Source organism: Octopus sinensis, unplaced genomic scaffold, assembly GCF_006345805.1.
Source record: "Octopus sinensis unplaced genomic scaffold, ASM634580v1 Contig15366, whole genome shotgun sequence".
Classification (NCBI taxonomy): Eukaryota; Metazoa; Mollusca; class Cephalopoda; order Octopoda; family Octopodidae; genus Octopus; species Octopus sinensis.
Window position 1 is genome coordinate 10,001 of NW_021833689.1, and position 20,000 is coordinate 30,000.

General features: G+C 38.8%; 1 protein-coding gene across 1 annotated transcript in view; it reads right to left on the minus strand.

Moving 5' to 3' along the window:
- The window catches only part of LOC118761572, a 21,566-nt gene extending 2,048 nt beyond the window's left edge, over positions 1-19,518 (minus strand). The window contains exons 1-5 of the mRNA XM_036499620.1: positions 19,307-19,518; positions 8,266-8,607; positions 7,275-7,462; positions 4,893-5,050; positions 1-143 (exon numbers count right to left, since the gene is read on the minus strand). The exon at positions 1-143 is cut by the window's left edge and continues 18 nt beyond it. Coding sequence (XP_036355513.1) covers positions 1-143; positions 4,893-5,050; positions 7,275-7,462; positions 8,266-8,590 — 814 coding nt within the window. The 5' untranslated portion in view covers positions 8,591-8,607; positions 19,307-19,518. The remainder of the gene's footprint in view (positions 144-4,892; positions 5,051-7,274; positions 7,463-8,265; positions 8,608-19,306) is intronic.
- Positions 19,519-20,000: the final 482 nt, after the last annotated feature.

A 20,000-nucleotide genomic window follows, 5' to 3' on the forward strand; every position in this document is an offset into this window, starting at 1 on the left:
CCGAATCTCTGTTCGAATAGGAGAAAACAGGGAAATGTTGTACATGCGTATACAAACAACCTCCTTTAAACTGAAGTATACTCAACCAGCCTCGGTTGTCATTACAATTCGTAGAGCTTCCTATATGGAAAAAGCGATTTATACTGTGGAGAAAGAAAAGATATCACAATCAGCTATCGAGGACATTAATAAAGTTTTGAGTCGACAACGACGTCAACAGCAACAACAGTGGAGGCGCAATGGCCCAATGGTTAGGGCAGCGGACTCGCGGTCGGAGGATCGTGGATTCGATTCCCAGACTGGGCGTTGTGTGTGTTTATTGAGCGAAAACACCTAAAGCTCCACGAGGTTCCTGCAGGGGGTGGGGGTGGCAACCCCTGTTGTACTCTTTCGCCCCAACTTTCTCTCACTCTTTCTTCCTGATTCCTGTCCCTGACTTCCTACGCAACCGCTGAGCCTGGATGCGCATTCGTCCATCCGTCGATGCTCTCGGTGTCGGGAGTTGACCTGCTTTCTCTTCTGCGGTTCTTACGAATAGCAAAGGACCACGTTTCGGACTTCTTCCAAGGGACGAAGACAGCTTCGCTCAACAGCAACATCAACAACAATGCCATTTAATCTTGTTGGATCTTTACCGTTTGACCGACAGATTAAAAAAAATTTTCGTAACTAAACACTTTCATACTTCGGACACTTGTAGAATGTGTCATATAAAACATCTTTTGCTCTTAGCATTTTTGTGAAAAACTTATATTTACAAAGTTATTTCATGGTAAAGTTCTCGTATTTCGGTAACTTCAACCAATCAATGACGTGTATTCAACTGAATAAAGTTACTGCAGTTGTTTGTCAACAAGAACTTCCGGTGGTGTATATTTCGTTTGTCGCTTTTATTTATGACATCATTCGTGCGTTTGTACTGGTTTTAGCTTTAAGGTTTTAGGGTTAGGGTTAGGGTTAAGATTTTAGGGTTAGGGTAAGGGTTAGGGTTTTAGGGTTAGAGTTGTCATAAATAAAAGTGACAAACGTAATATACACCGCCTGAAGTTCTTGTTAACAAACAACAGCAGTAATTTCATTCAGTTGAATACCCGTCATTGATTGGTTTAAATTACCGAAATACGAGAACTTTAAGGTGAAATAACTAAGTAAATAAAAGTTTTTCTCATTCAACCAATATACGAAGTTTGGAAGTGTTTAGTTACAAGAAATAATTTTTTTAATCTGTAGGGCAAAAGATAAAAGTTCATATTATTTTCAAATTTTGGTACAATGCCTGCAATTTCAGGGAAGAGAATGCCTCCATTACATTCTTCGATAATGCACGACTAGTTCATATTTTATCGGCCAGGGAAAGAGGAAAGACAAAGTCAAACTAGGCGGAATTTGAACTCAGAACTTGAAGAACGTCAGTCAATATTAATAACCATTTCTACTACAGGTGCAAGGCCTGGATTTTGTGTGGAGGGGGACAGTCGATCATATCGACCCTAAAGTTTCACTGGTACTTAATTTATCGGTCTCGAAAGGATGAAGGGCAAAGTTGACCTCCACGAAATGCCACCAAGTATCGTTCCCAGCGTGCTAACATTTCTTATTTCGTTATTGCCCATAAGAGGCTAAACATAGAGGGGACAAACGAGGACAGGCAAAGGGATTAAGTCGATTACATCGACCCCAGCGCGTAACTGGTACTTAATTTATCGACCCCGAAAGGATGAAAGGCAAAGTCGACCTCGGCGGAATTTGAACTCTGGACGTAACGACAGACGAAATACAGCTGAGCATTTTGCCCGGCATGCTAGCGTTTTTTATTTCTTTACTGCCCACAAGGGGCTACACATAGAGGGGACAAACGAGGACAGACAAAGGGACCAAGGCGATTATATCGACCCATGTGCGTAACTGGTACTTCATTTATCGACCCGAAAGGATGAAGGGCAAAGTCGACCTCGGCGGAATTTGAACTCAGAACGTAACGGCAGACGAAATACCGCTAAGCATTTTGCCCGGCATGCTAGCGTTTCTTATTTCTTTACTGTCCACAGGGGGCTACACATAGAGGGGACAAACGAGGACAGACAAAGGGACCAAGTCGATTATATCGACCCATGTGCGTAACTGGTACTTCATTTATCGACCCGAAAGGATGAAGGGCAAAGTCGACCTCGGCGGAATTTGAACTCTGAACGTAACGGCAGATGAAACACTGCTAAGCATTTCGCCCGGCGTGCTAACGTTTCTGCCAGCTTGCCATTTTAATCAATACTAATAATGATGACAAAGCAGTCGATAAAAATAAGCACGAGTTCATTGCTGGGGGTCGATGTAATCGAATTGTCTCCTTCTTCACAATTGCTGGTCTAGTGCCAAAATTAGAAATGAATATTAATAACGATATTAATGATGATAACATCAATAAGGGTAATAATAAAAAAATAACAACAACAATGATAATAATAATAATGCTTACTATTGGAACAGGAGAACACATGAAGATGGAAAGTGTCGCTGAAGAGGTCACAGATGTGTAACGATAGATTTCCGGACAATGGACATGAGTTAAAGTAAGAACCGTAATAAATGAGTGAAGAACTATATATATATATATATATATATATAAACAGAGATAGATAGATCTAGAGATAGAGATGGATAGAGAGATATAGATTGAGAGAGATGCATAGAGAGATAGATAAAGAGAGAGAGACGTCACTAGAAAACTGGAAGTAAATATTTTATAAAACTTTCAAAGACTTGAATGTAATATAAAAAGCAACATTTTTATTTTCTGGTATTACCGATAGATGCAAGGGAAACAATCAATTTCTGAAAGTTAGTTCGCAAAGAGTTACCTCCCTTAGCCACATAACCCAGGATCGGGTTGTCTATGTAAGAGTCTAAACCCATCCCTGGAACATAAGTAATGTTTGTTCCCAGTTTGGAGAGAATCAGCAAAAAAATATGGCCATTATAATCTTTTACACACACACACAAAACGGTATTTATATGATATATATATATATATATATATATATATATATATGTTCGAAGGTTATATGGATACAGTTTGTGTATCGAATAGCTAGCTTAAGGCGATGGCCTCATGGAGCAAATAAGCGGACAGCTTTTTTCTTATTTTTATAAGAATGCCATATTAGTATGGCGATAACTATTAATTTCCAGGAACACTGCCGTAATCTCTTTTAGAGAGACTTAGTAATTTTAATATTTCTATTATTGAAAACAAGTGGATGTATCCCACCGAAACTAGGTAAATAAAACCTTCGAACAGAGATAGTCAGAAGCGACACCTACTGGGTCTGACTACGCTGCATTGACAAAGGGCAAATACCCTGAAACGCGTCTGTAGCTGTCGGTCAAGTAGTGTGGAGCGACTGACCTCCCTTGTTCGAAGGTTATATGGATACAGTTTGTGTATCGAATAGCTAACTTAAGGCGATGGCCTCATGGAGCTAATGAGCGGACAGCTTTTCTTTTATTTTTATAAGAATGCCATATTAGTATGGCGATAACTATTAATTTATATATATATATATATATATACTAGCAGTATCGCCCGGCGTTGCTCGGGTTTGTAAGGGAAATAACTATATAAGCATTTTTAGAGAGTTACTTCCCTTATAAATTCGGGCTTTCTTAGCCATTTTTATTTTGGTGTCTTCAAGCCATGAAGTCGTTGTTCTAAAAGAACGTTGGTTTCCTTCACAACGCATTACGACGTTGATTTCTTTACACTCCCTTCCCCACAGCTTCACGAGGGAGGGAAGAAGGGGGAGAAGCAAACAGGTGCAGCTGTGAGCGTGGACGCCAACTCCGCCGCCATCGACATACGATGCATTTTATGCATTAAAATGGAATAAAAAATGATGTTAAATTATTTTTAAAATCGTAGACTCATCGTTGACGCGCGATAATAGTCAGACGGGCTCGATATGAATCACGACTATAAGATACCCGAATTTGGTTAAACTGCACCGCAAAATGTGGGAGGAGTTAGGAATCTAAATCGAAGGGGACAGACACTCACACAACTAGAGTTTTATATATATATATATATACTCTTTTACTATTTTAGTTGTTTCAGTCATGTGACGGCGGCCATGCTGGAGCACCATTTTTATAGATTGCAAATTTAGTCTGTTCAGTTACCTATCGGTATAGTTATCACGGGAAAACTCCACAGGTGGACACTTTCATTTCCCATTATCACTCACGTCACACAGTTGTTAATGTTTATTTCAGTTGGTTCTCGCCCTTCCAATTGCTATAGATCCGTTATGCATCTTACGGCTGTGCCGGTCACCTGTATGGTGAGGAATCCTACACTAGGGACTGGTAACGACTAGGATATGGTAGCTGACTACTTATTGGGATCATTCGGCTTTTGGTTTCCTGTAACTTTGCTCTCATTTACAAACCTAGTGAACATTCATATATTTCCGATTTTAAAGAAATTTGAACAATAGATATGACACAAGTTAACAAAGATTCCCCCAAATTTAACTTCTATTGTTGACTCTATGTTTAGCCCTCTAATAGGGGCCTTAACACTCACATTTTAGAGCTCCATGTGCTTCAATTTTTAGGAGCAAAAACCTTTGAATATGTTCCATAAGATTTGGATTTTGGAATCTGGGCATGAAGATGATGAGTAGTATGGGATAAATGTGTCATGATTAGAATTTTTGTTAGGGTGTGTAAAGAGGGAAATAACGTTCATTAAAATTCTTAATATCCAATTTTGATGAAATTCGAATGATAGATATTCCAGCTCATTAGAAAAATATAAAGAAAAGTCTAATTCTTCAATTCCATGTGACACGGGCAACGCCGGGTATCTCTGCTAGTAAGTGATAAAAATGACGTACCCTTTAAATCTAAATGTGTCCACGTTGTTCGGAGTCAAGTCATTCCAAGGACTGCTTTTCAGTTTATTGATACTAAACCAGTCTGTAATGGTTGAATTTCGTCCATCAAAAACCATATTTACAACTGCCTTTTGGTTTTCATATAATACCATTTTCACCTGACAATATGAGAAATTAATATCCATATACATACATACATACATACATACATACATACATACATACATACATATAGACACACATATCTACATAGATATTCATCTTATATATATATATAGTAGAAATAAGGACCTAAATCCTTCAAACATCCAAGTCCGCCGGTTCAATCCAAAGAAAAGCATATATATATAAACCTATATATTCAATATTGGTATAATGAATAAAGTATAAAAAGAAAAGAAAAATAGAAGTGTAGACGTTATTTCATTCCAAGTTGTTACATGTATCCCATAAAACTTCTACAAGTTGTTTCCAAGCTTAATTAATTCAAAACAAAGCGAAATATAATCCTTTTGAAATCACAAAGTAATCTTTTCCTCACGAATTCATTATTGGAATGAATGAGTTCCACCAAGAAATTTAAAGGCCTTTACAATATTCCAGAAAGGAGCAAACAATTAAATTATGATAGAAAGAAATTAACGGAACGCCAGACCGATCAAATACAGAAAAATATATAAATACATTTCAGCGTTAATCAAATGACAATTCACAATTGTTAACGACATTTGCAATTACCGTCTATACAAAACAAAATAGACAATCAACTTACAGATAAGTTGAAGATGAAATTAAAGTTATTTTAGCAGCTAGAAGATCTGTCATTGAATTTGAGAATAAGTTTTGTGTTTGAAAGGATAGTTACGACGGTTTTGATATTCCTATGGGAGCGGCAGACTCCGCTCAAGTTACGGATATAGCAGGTATTTACATTGTGCTTAAGTTAGGGAGTGATTTTCCGGAACCCGCTAAGGATTTATACCAAGATGACACGCTCACCATAAGGAATGTTTCTAATAGGAAATTAGATCTATGTAGAAAGAAGTTTCTCTGGATTTTTTAAAAAGCTATTTCGGTTTATCTATCACCATTGTAAATGAACAGGAATCTGTTAACTTTAATTTGATTACAGGTATTTACGAACCTTATCATAAGCCTAACTCTTATCTGAAATATATCAACCCAGGAAGTAATAATCCAGGCGGTGTTTAGAAATTTCTAATTTACAATGTTTCTAGAAGAATTTCTGCCTTATCTTCACGTGAAGAAGTTTTTGATAAGAATGCTGATTACTATGATATCGCCCTTCATATGGCTGGTTATTGAATACCTTGATATTTATAGCCCTGATAATATTGATCAATCGGACCTTACTAATAAAAGATATGGACTTGATTTTAAATATTCAAAATCTTGATAAAAAAGTAAATATGTAATCTGAAAATGCGCGTAAGGACCAAGTGAATAATCTTTTAACTCCAGTTGCTAATGTTCATAAACCTAAATGTAATTACATGCTGAAGGGTAATAATTCTAAGTTGGTCCTATGAGGTTAATAATTCAGGTCATCCTAATTTAGTTTTGGACAAGAATAACGTTATATCGTATATTATTCTCTTTTCTGGACAATTAAAAAGTAACTTAGTTGGGGCTGTTTATAAACTGTTTTTGAAACTTAAAAAAAAAAGTAGATACTAAGAATTTAAATCCGAGATCTCTTAAGGTTAGCGAGAAAGAAAAGCAAAGATAGGGCGGCACGCTGGCAGAAACGTTAGCCCGCCGGAGGAAATGCTTAGCGGTATTTCGTCTGCCGTTACGTTCTGAGTTCAAATTCTGCCGAGGTCGACTTTACCTTTCATCCTTTCGGGGTCGATTAAATCAGTACCAGTTACGCACTGGGGTCGATATAATCGACTTAATCCGTTTGTCTCTCCTTGTTTGTCCTCTCTGTGTTTAGCCCCTTGTGGGTAGTAAAGAGATAGGTATTTCGTCTGCCGCTACGTTCTGAGTTCAAATTCCGCCGAGGTCGACTTTGCCTTTCATCCTTTCGGGGTTGATAAATTAAGTACCAGTTACACACTGGGATCGATGTAGTCGACTTAATCCGTTTGTCTGTCCTTGTTTGTTTTCTCTGTGTTTAGCCCCTTGTGGGTAGTAAAGATAAAAAAAGAAAGAAAAGAAAGGTGGGGAAAAAGAAATTGTTGGAGACAAAGTGATGCCATCGGACACGAAGGATGCAGCGTAGACAGAGATGATCGAAGGATTATCACCTGCAAGAAACCTGTGTCGGAGCTATGTGTCACATACGAGTGTTCCCGCCGGGGACGCGTGCGTGTATATGCATACGTGTAAATATTTGTGGATATGTATGTGGATACGTACCTCGTCAATTGGAAGAAGATTCCAGATATCAAGGATGGGATGTCGGAAGAAGTTAGGACAAAAAGTACCGCTGCATTTGTCCACGTTCCATGTTGAAGGGCTCCCGACATTCAAAAAGGAATCGTACAACTTCGAACCAGCTTTGTGCGATAAGGCATATACTTTAAGCCAAGGGTTGTAGGGGCTTCCTAAAATAATAATAATAATAATATAATAATAATGATAATGATAATGATGATGATGATGTGATGATGATGATGATGATGATGGTGATGATGATGGTGATGATGATGATGATGGTGATGATGATGATGATGATGATGATGATGATGATGATGATGATGATGATAATGGCAGCGGCTTGACGTGTTGCTCGCTGCTCTGACAATTCAGCAGCCAAGGATATAGAAACAATAACACTACCCAGCAGGACAACGGGAAAATTAACTCTCAAACACTGGAATATCTACAATTTACTGTGAGTATTTTAAATTTCCCTCAAAATAAGTTAAGAAATTTACATATCTACAGTTTTCGAACACACAAACGATCAGCTTTAAAAGCTCTAATATCTACAACTTCTGTGAATACCTATCCTTTCCTTTCTCCCTGTGTATTCGAAAATGTAAACCTCCTTTTTATTCTAAGAACACTACAGCTTTCTCTGTGCGTACATACAAAAGACCATCTTTAGTAAATCTTAAAACTTTTAATATCTAAAATTATGTGTGAGAATTTTATCTTTTATTTCTCCCTGACTACCCGGATATGTAGTAAACATACCTTCTTTATTGCAACTTATTCATAAGATCTGATGTCGCTAAAGAGGAAATAGATTGTTTCCTTAGATTTAGTGGTATGTGAAAACATGTAGATTATTGCAAACGCGTATGTGTGTCTTGTTTGTTGTTAACTAAAGGCGGTGCTTCAGCATGGCCACAGTCAAATGACTGGAACAAGTAAAAGAGTAAAGAGTAAATGGTTGACTTACGTTTGTAGTAGGACATCTCGTTGCTATCTTGCTTGCTAATCATTGTCAGCGTATCATTCGGTGTGTAAATCGTACAAACCTGGCTGATTTTGTTGTAACTGAAAAATTCCGAATCATTGTTTAAAGCGGCGAAAGCACATCCTGTTACACTTCGAACCGTGTAAGATTTTTTCACTGAAGATGAGCGAATGTAGCTATAGGAATAATCAGGCCCGAAATATTTGAAGAAGGCTTCTCTCTCTTCGGGGGTAACGGTCACGATAGTTACAAGGGTTAATAACAACACTGTAGACACAGCTGGGCTGGTAAAAGTAAACTGGAACATTCTTGACCTTGGATCTACTGAAATAGAGAAAGGAAGAGAGATATTGGGTGAGCAATAAGGGAAGATAGCAATAGCTGGTGGTAGAGAGGGTGGGGTAGATATGTATATAGATCAGTGGATTTCAACCAGGGTTCCGCAGAACCTTAGGGTTCCGCCAGTACAGTGCAGGGGTTCCGCAAGAAGTTACAAAACTGCAAAAATCGGTAGTAATTTTTAATTCTCCTGTGCAGATATAAGACTATTAAATTATTGCACAGGGGTTCCGCGAGCCAGTGGAAAGGTTCCTTGGGGTTCCGCTCCAGTAAAAAGTTTGAAATGCACTGATATAGATAGATGCAATGAGGAAGAAGAGAGAGAGAGAAGGAGGGAGAGAGAGAGAGAGAGAAGAAGGTTGAGAGGAAATGATGGTCCCCGTTGTCTGGTTTATGCACTTATAATTTTGGGTATCCTTGGCGGGGGATGCATGCCCCACTGGTGGGGACATGGTGATATTTTGATGTGGTATGATAATATTTTGGTGAGATATGCGTAGGGTTATGCTGAATTTTTGTATAAACACATTCTACCAGAATACGAAGTTTAAAATTTTTTAGTTACCTAGAAATTATGTTAAAAACTGCCGTTCAAACCGAAAAGATCCCCCAATTCTTTTTTCCTCATTTATTTTAGTCTTTGCTCAGTAAGTGTTATATCTTATTTGCTTCTTTCTAGAAATCAAAGGAATTCACTACCAATCCCTTCAAAATTTCCTTTTGTGACCTGAATATCCGTTTTGAAAATTACCTATTTTCCATTACATTTCAGACAGATTCAGTGCTGAATTGCTGAAGCAGAAATATCTATTTCTTTATTACCCACAAGGGGCTAAACACAGAGAGGACAAACAAGGACAGACAAACGGATTAACTCGATTACATCGACCCCAGTGCGTAACTGGTACTTATTTAATCGACGTCGAAAGGATGAAAGGCAAAGTCGACCTCGGCGGGATTTGAACTCAGAACGCTGCAGCAGATGAAATACCGCTAAGCATTTCGCCCGGCGCGCTAACCACTCTGACAGCTCGTCGCCAGCTCGCAGAAATATCGTTATACCGAATATTCTGCTCAATACCACAAATTAGCTTGCCAGTTGCTTCACCTTAACCACTTGAACATACCCCTAAATCGCTGACAATAAGTGCATCTCTGATGATGGGCAGGAGTCGTGGGGATGCATCAAAGCCATGGGTCGAGAAGGATTCTTTGGGTTTTGAAGAAATGTAACAAAAGCAAAGTTTGAAGGAAATACAGTTCTATATTTAAGAGATGAGGAATTATGTACATTATTTACATTATTTACATTTGACGGATATTTGTCCTCATCTTGTTTGTTGTTAACACAACGTTTCGGCTGATATACCCTCCAGCCTTCATCAGGTGTCTTGGGGAAATTTCGAGCCAGAGTTCTCAATCCTAAGGTATTTTTCGATGTTATTATTATTATCATCATCATCATCATCTTCATCATTATCATCATCATCATCATCATCATCATCATCATTATTATTATTATTATTATTCTATGTTTGACTTTTGCTTTATGTCTGTACAAGTTGGCTCCAAGTCTCACCCAGAGGCCTCAAGAGACAACAGGTTGGAAGTTCTGTGCCATATATTTGGGGGAGGGGGGGTTGTGTTGTACTAGTGAATGTCTAATACATAAGAAAAATAATAAATAAATAAAAAAAAAATTTTTTAAGTTTGTTTTAAACCTTGGGATTACATAGAGAGTATTTTGCGTAGGATATGAGCAGTTCCCATGAGCACTATCTTTTGAATTTCTGCCATTTTGGGGTTTCCTGGTATCTGAGTTAGGTAGCAATCAGTCCCTTTCGCTATCATTCCCAGGGCACCTATGACAACAGGTATTGTTTTAGTCTTCAGCTTCCACATTTTGCTGATTTCTATTTCAAGATCTTTATATTTGCTCAGTTTTTGGTAGGTCTTGACAGATACGTTTATATCGATTGGGACAGTCATATCAATGAGGAGGCATGTTCTTTGTCTGAAGTCTTTCAATATAATGTCTGGCCTATTTGCATCTATCTTCCTGTCAGTTTGAATGGTGAAGTTCCAGAGGAGTGAGATGTGGTCATTTTCAAGCACAGGACGTGTATTGTGTTCCCACCAGTTTTTTTCATGGGGCAAATCCAGGTTTTTGCAAATTACCCAGTGAATATATTGTGCAGCTCTATCATGCCTACTGAGGTACTCTGTAGGCGCTAGAAGACTGCATTTGGAGACAACATGGTCAATGGTTTCATTTTGTTGTCGGCATATACGACATGTTGGGCTACTGCCGTTCTTTAATATGTTGGCCTGGTAGTTTCTTGTTGGTAGGCATTGATCTTGAGCTGCTATGATAAACCCCTCTGTTTCAGATTTTAAGCCAGAGGCCATTAGCCATTGATGGGTCAGGGCTTTGTCGATATCTGCATTATTCGCTCTCTTTGGGTATTTGCCATAGAGAGGTTTTTCTTGCCATTTATTATTCAGAATATCTAAGGCCGCAGTTTTGGCACGGGTTTTCATGCGCCTAGCTTTTTCTGTGCTTGTTTCTTGTATATCTATCTCTAATTCCGAAATTGGTTGTATTCGGAATTCACTTAGATATTCCTTTGCCTGTTTTGTGACTGAGTATGATGCTTTTTTTTTTTCATGTTTTGAGACAAGTTTTAACATCCAGTCCTCAGAGTTTTTCAGGTAGGTGTCTAGGCCAATTGTAGCAATCTTCATTGTTATTGCCAGTTGCAAAAGACCACGGCCTCCCTCTTTTCTTGGCAGATAGAGTCGTTCTGTATCTGCCTTAGGGTGGTGCATTCTATGCATTGTCAACAGTTTCCTTATTTTTCTGTCGAGCTGACATATTTCAGTAATTGACCAGTTAACAATATTGAAACTGTAAGTCACGACTGGTATAGCTAATGCATTGATCGCTTCGATCCTGTTTCTTGCATTTAGCTCTGTCTTGAGTATTGCTCTCACTCTTCGATAGCATTCTCTCCTGATCCTTTCCTTCATCTCTGAATGCCTTATTCCGTTCCCTTCAATTACCCCTAGGTACTTGTAGCTCTCCGCTGGGTCTAGTTCTTTTATGACATTCTGTTGGTCAAGGTTAACGTTAGATGTTTCTGTCATTTTTCCTTTGATAAAGGTAGCCTTTGCACATTTATCGAGGCCGAATTGCATTCTGATGTCGTCACTGAATTGTTTGACTATCGCTAGTAAGCCCTTGAGTTGTTGATCATTTTTTGCAAAAAGCTTTAAATCATCCATGTAAACGAGATGATTTATATTTTTATCAAACATTTTATACCCGTACTGCGCGTCATTGAGCAGCTTTGAGAGAGGTATTAAGGATAAACAAAAGAGGAGTGGTGACAGTGAGTCACCCTGGAAAATGCCACACGAAATTTCTACATCACCAGCATTTAGGGATTCATTGTCACTGTTCAGAGTTAGTGTGGTTCTCCATGATCTCATACTTACAGTCAAGAAGTTTCGCAGAGTAGGTGCTATCTTATGGGTCAATATTTGTGTGACTGTCTTTATCTATTTGATGCTCATCTGTCTTAGTGTTTATGATTGGTTCAGGGAGTATTTCACTTTGCCTATCACTTATACTAACTCTTTCAATCCTCTCTTCGTTTTTATCAGCCCTGGGCTGGTCTATAATTATTTCCTCTGTATTATCTTCTCTAGCTGCAGCTTCATTCATTTTATCCGATATTGCTTGTCTAACCTGATCAATCTCTACTTCAGTCAGTAATTTTTTTTTTTTTATAATGTTTCTTCTGACGTTGGCAAGTTTGTTACTGTCTATGTAGGGTCTTACTTCAGGGTGTTTCTGTCTCCAGTTTAAGTATGCTTGTACAGTGCTAGACTTATCTGTGGGGAAATATATGGCATGGTAGAAGGCCTCAAGAACTTCTTTATTATCTTCCCTAGATCATTTCTCCTTCTTTTTCTTTTGATTATTTGGTGATGAGCATGGATGGCCATCTGTTGGAATATTCCGGTTGTGGGGTACGTCCAGCTCCTGTGTGTTGGGAAGATTTGATCCAGTAGCTGATTATTATTATTATTATTGTTATTATTATTATTATTATTATTATTATTATTATTATTATTATTATTATTATTATTATTATTATTATCATTATTATTATCATCATCATTATTATTATTATTATTATTGTTATCATTATTATTATTATTATTATCATTATTATCATTATTATTATAATTATTATTATTATTATTATTATTGAGTGAGAGAGCAGTTCATGCCATCAAAGTGACACTGGGGTAAAATATACGAAGCCCAATATACCCATCATGACTACCCGTCTGATAAAGATACACCAGGCACATGAATCACAACCATATGTGCGCGACATGGTGATCTCATATCAAGATAAACAGCATATGACCTTGCAGGTGGGGCCCAGTTAGAATTTTCTTCAGGTTGAGTAGCCCATCCCGCTCAAACGGTCCCTGAATAAGGGTTGTTTAAGGATGTTGAAAGAACCACCCATGTTTCCAGAGGTGAACTATTCAAAGCCCAAAGAATCCCTCTCAACACATGGCTATGATGCTCCCCCACTACTTCTGCTCGTGATCAGAGATGCACATATCGTCAGCCACTAAGGGACATGCTCAACTGGTTAAGGTCAAACAACTGACAAGCAAATCTGTGGTATTGAGCAGAATATTTGCTGTAGCCCATCTTTTATACCAAGACAAAACAATGTACATGATAACACTTCCAATCAGTTAAGATCAGAAGCCATGAGAGCCTCTGCCTGGTACTGCATCAGGGCATTTATTATTATTATTATTATTATTATTATTATTATTGTTATTATCATTACTGTTATTATTATTATTATTATTATTATTATCATTATTGTTATTACTATTATTATTATTATTATTATTATTATTATTGTTATTGTTATCATTGTTATTATTACTATTATTATTATTATTATTATTATTATATTATTATTATTATTACTATTATTATTATTATTATTATTATTATTATTATTATTATTATTATTGTTCAGGTCACTGCTTGGAGTCGAATTCGGAATCTTGGGGTTAGTAGCCCGCGTTCTTAACCACTACGCCATATTCCCGTGGGCATATGTAAATAATGTAAATCATGTAAATAATTCGAAGGAGATGTTAGCCATTTTTCATGGTTTCTAGGGAAAAGCAAGTAGAAAACAACAGTTGCTCGTCAAAGACAAAAATCGTGTTACTCACTGATATTTTATAGCATATGTTGACTATACAAAAGTCACGAAGTACCACAAGATCGATTGTAGATTATCAAAAACTATTGTTTCTAATATATTGATCGGTGGGTGTCTACGTTGTCAGTGGGTTGTTATGTAATATCGCTTGTTGTGGAGGCGCAATGACCCAGTGGTTAGGGCAGCGGACTCGCGGTCGTAGGATCGCGGTTTCGATTCCCAGACCGGGCGTTGTGAGTGTTTATTGAGCGAAAACACCTAAAGCTCCACGAGGCTCCGGCAGGGGATGGTGGTGATCCCTGCTGTACTCTTTCACCACAACAACTTTCTCTCACTCTTACTTCCTGTTTTTTGTTGTACCTGTATTGTCCAAAAGGCCGGGCTTGTCACTCTCTGTTCACGCTGAATATCCCCGAAACTACGTTAAGGGTGCACGTGTCTGTGGAGTGCTCAGCCACTTACATGTTAATTTCACGAGCTGGCTGTTCCGTTGATTCGGATCAACCGGAACCCTCGTCGTCGTAACCGACGGAGTGCTTCCAATATCGCTTGTTGATTTTATTGGCTACTAGTAGTATCGCCCGGCGTTGCGGTTTGTTTAGACCCTTTAGAGTTAGAATTTTTGAAAAGTAAAAATTTGGCAGTATGTAGCTTGTTATTCTCTTTAAGTGAAATACACCGAAAATGGCGACACAGCAGTCAAAACATCGTAAAAATAGGGATTTTCATAGAAAAAAGGCACATTTTTTATGTAAATAATTTTTGGTGTTAACATGGTCCGACTTGAATTTTTTCTTCTACGGAAGGAAGAGTTAGCCTTCTTCTATCATACTCTCATATATATATATTATATATATATCTTGATTTTTTATTTTTCATGCATTTTACGCATGCTTGCACGCGTGATGAACACAGTTCACGTCAACAGCTGACTGAGTAAAGTTCACAATTCATGCATGGGATGAGGCCTAACCAAACATTATCGATATTTTTCACTTGCGAATGAATTTCGGAACAGAAATAGCGCAGTCCAATATTCATTCGCCTAAACTTCAAGTGACCCATTTTTGGTTGTTCTACGATTTCTTCGCTAGGAGGAGATGTGCCGGGAAGTTAAACACACAGACACACAAGTTGAGTTTTATATATATAGATGTGCTTTGTGAGTATTGCCACTGATGATTGGAGAGACTCTACCATAGATCGGGTCACAGCAGTATGAAGGCCACAGGAGGACTTCAAACTGCAAATGCCTCATGTCTGTTTTAATTTTGCATGATAGAGGGGAGAGCAGGAATCCTTATGTTCTTTTATTGTTTGATAAGAATCTAAATTTTTATGAAACAATTCACAATAATATTGGGTTGTCCGGAAAGTTCGTGCCGATTTTTAAAGGAAAGAAAAAGGTCAATAAATACTTGCCATTACATTTTTAATCGACTAAATACGAACCATTTTGTTGCACAATGCGTCTCCATCTTTCCTTTAACTTGAAAATACCCTCAAGCACCCAGATAATCTACAACACTGCTACGACATCATCCATTCAACGCCTTCCTCATAAACCACAATCGTTCTTACCCTTAAACCCCAGGTATATTTTGAACGCAATCACAGCTTCCTCTGGTGTAGACACATGAATACACATATACACAAACGTTTATAGTCCCTGGTATTACACCGCAATAAACCTCAAGCACCCGACAAATCTACAACACTGCTACGACATCATCCATTCAACGCCTTCCTCATAAACCACATCGTTCTTACCCTAAACCCCAGGCATATTCTGAACACAATCACAGCTTCCTCCGGTGTAGACACATGAATAAACACATATATACAACGTTTATAGTCCCTGGTATTACACGCCTGGTATACACACCTCAAGCACCCAACAAATCTCCAAACACTGCTACGACATCATCCATTCAACGCCTTCCTCATAAACCACAATCGTTCTTTCCCCTTGAAACCCCAGGCAATATTTTGAACACAATCACAGCTTCCTCCGTTAGACACATGAATAAACACATATATACACGTTTATAGTCCCTGGTATTAGCGCAATAAACCTCAAGCACCCAGACAAATCTACAACACTGCTACGACATCATCCATTCAACGCCTTCCTCATAAACCCCAATCGTTCTTACCCTTAACCCCAGGCATATTTTGAACCCAATCACAGATTCCCTCCGGTGTAGACACATGAATAAACATATATACAACGTTTATAGTCCCTGGTATTACACGCAATAAACCTCAAGCACCCAGACAAATCTACAACACTGCTACGACATCATCCATTCAACGCCTTCCTCATAAACCACAATCGTTCTTACCCTTAAACCCCAGGCATATTTTGAACCCAATCACAGCTTCCTCCGGTGTAGACACATGAATAAACACATATATACAACGTTTATAGTCCCTGGTATTACACGCAATAAACCTCAAGCACCCAGACAAATCTACAACACTGCTACGACATCATCCATTCAACGCCTTCCTCATAAACCACAATCGTTCTTACCCTTAAACCCCAGGCATATTTTGAACACAACCACAGCTTCCTCCGGTGTAGACACATGAATAAACACATATATACAACGTTTATAGTCCCTGGTATTACACGCAATAAACCTCAAGCACCCAGACAAATCTACAACACTGCTACGACATCATACATTCAACGCCTTCCTCATAAACCACAATCGTTCTTACTCTTAAACCCCAGGCATATTTTGAACACAACCACAGCTTCCTCCGGTGTAGACACATGAATAAACACATATATACAACGTTTATAGTCCCTGGTATTACACGCAATAAACCTCAAGCACCCAGACAAATCTACAACACTGCTACGACATCATCCATTCAACGCCTTCCTCATAAACCACAATCGTTCTTACCCTTAAACCCCAGGCATATTTTGAACACAACCACAGCTTCCTCCGGTGTAGACACATGAATAAACACATATATACAACGTTTATAGTCCCTGGAATTACACGCAATAAACCTCAAGCACCCAGACAAATCTACAACACTGCTACGACATCATCCATTCAACGCCTCCCTCATAAACCACAATCGTTCTTACCCTTAAACCCCAGGCATATTTTGAACACAATCACAGCTTCCTCTGGTGTAGACACATGAATAAACACATATATACAACGTTTTTAGTCCCTGGTATTACACGCAATAAACCTCAAGCACCCGGACAAATCTACAACACTGCTACGACATCATCCATTCAACGCCTTCCTCATAAACCACAATCGTTCTTACCCTTAAACCCCAGGCATATTTTCAACATAATCACAGCTTCCTCCAGTGTAGACACATGAATAGACACATATATACAACGTTTATAGTCCCTGGTATTACACGCAATAAACCTCAAGCACCCAGGCAAATCTACAACACTGCTACGACATCATCCATTCAACGCCTTCCTCATAAACCACAATCGTTCTTACCCTTAAACCCCAGGCATATTTTGAACACAATCACAGCTTCCTCCGGTGTAGACGCATGAATAAACACATATATACAACGTTTATAGTCCCTGGTATTACACGCAATAAACCTCAAGCACCCAGACAAATCTACAACACTGCTACGACATCATCCATTCAACGCCTTCCTCATAAACCACAATCGTTCTTACCCTTAAACCCCAGATATTTTGAACACAACCGCAGCTTCCTCCGGTGTAGACGCATGAATAAACACATATATACAACGTTTATAGTCCCTTATTACACGCAATAAACCTCAAGCACCCAGACAAATCTACAACACTGCTACGACATCATCCATTCAACGCCTTCCTCATAAACCACAATAGTTCTTACCCTTAAACCCCAGGTATATTTTGAACCCAATCACAGCTTCCTCTGGTGTAGACACATGAATAAACACATATATACAACGTTTATAGTCCCTGGTATTACACGCAATAAACCTCAAGCACCCAGACAAATCTACAACACTGCTACGACATCATCCATTCAACGCCTTCCTCATAAACCACAATCGTTCTTACCCTTAAACCCCAGGCATATTTTGAACACAATCACAGCTTCCTCCGGTGTAGACACATGAATAAACACATATATACAACGTTTATAGTCCCTGGTATTACACGCAATAAACCTCAAGCACCCAGACAAATCTACAACACTGCTACGACATCATCCATTCAACGCCTTCCTCATAAACCACAATCCTTCTTACCCTTAAACCCCAGGCATATTTTGAACACAATCACAGCTTCCTCTGGTGTAGACACATGAATAAACACATATATACAACGTTTATAGTCTCTGGTATTACACGCAATAAACCTCAAGCACCCAGACAAATCTACAACACTGCTACGACATCATCCATTCAACGCCTTCCTCATAAACCACAATCATTCTTACCCTTAAACCCCAGGTATATTTTGAACCCAATCACAGCTTCCTCCGGTGTAGACACATGAATAAACACATATATACAACGCTTATAGTCCCTGGTATTACACGCAATAAACCTCAAGCACCCAGACAAATCTACAACACTGCTACGACATCATCCATTCAACGCCTTCCTCATAAACCACAATCGTTCTTACCCTTAAACCCCAGGCATATTTTGAACCCAATCACAGCTTCCTCTGGTGTAGACACATGAATAAACACATATATACAACGCTTATAGTCCCTGGTATTACACGCAATAAACCTCAAGCACCCAGACAAATCTACAACACTGCTACGACATCATCCATTCAACGCCTTCCTCATAAACCACAATCGTTCTTACCCTTAAACCCCAGGCATATTTTGAACACAATCACAGCTTCCTCTGGTGTAGACACATGATAAACGCATATATACAACGTTTATAGTCCCTGGTATTACACGCAATAAACCTCAAGCACCCAGACAAATCTACAACACTGCTACGACATCATCCATTCAACGCCTTCCTCATAAACCACAATCGTTCTTACCCTTAAAGCCAGGCATATTTTGAACACAATCACAGCTTCCTTTGGTGTATACACATGAATAAACACATATATACAACGTTTATAGTCCCTGGTATTACCCGCAATAAACCTCAAGCACCCAGACAAATCTACAACACTGCTACGACATCATCCATTCAACGCCTTCCTCATAAACCACAATCGTTCTTACCCTTAAACCCCAGGCATATTTTGAACACTGCTACAGCATCTTCCGGTGTAAACACATTAATAAACATATATATACAAAGCCTACATCAAACCTGTCTCAATCACAGTGCTGGAGAGAACATCATTGAGAGTGGAACACATTCAGAGTGGGACAGCCACAGAGACGACATTCCAAACACGTAGTAAAAAACAAGGAAACTTGACTTACGTTTGGTAGAGATGAGGGTAACAACTGTATTTCAGAAGATTGCGGACTTTCCACAGTTCTCAACAAAACCAACTACTTTCAGAATTATCGCTGAACGTCCAAAAATGTCTGAATTATTCACTGCAGCCGACAGTGTCGAATGACGCCGCTAGTTTCTGCCGCTGTCAGGAGTGTCCCCTTCGTCCGAGTGTAAAAACGATTCTCACCTGAAGTTGAACGACACTTGATATATAACAAGCTAATATTATCTACAGTCACGCTTCACTGAACAGACACTGAATATATCTTATTTTTAATGATCGAGTTTTTTTAAATAGTGTACGTGTTTTCGTTGTTGTTATTGATAGACTTTAAGAGTGTTTTTTTTATAGTTTGGTTGGATTAAGGGGTGTTATGGTTACGGTAATGATATTAAAAGTGGTAGTGGTGGTGGTGGTGGTGGTTATGGTGGTGGTAGTGGTAGTAGTTGTTGTAGTGGTGGTGGTGATGGTAGTGGTGGTGATAGTGGTAGTGGTTGTTGTAGTGGTGGTGGTGGTGGTGGTTGTGGTGGTGATGGTCGTTGTGGTGGTGGTAGTGGTAGTAGTGGTTGTAGTGGTGGTGCTGGTTGTAGTGATGGTGGTAGTGGTGGTAGTGGTAGTGGTGGTTGAAGTGGTGGTGCTGGTGGTGGTGGCGGTGGTAGTGGTGGAGGTAGTGG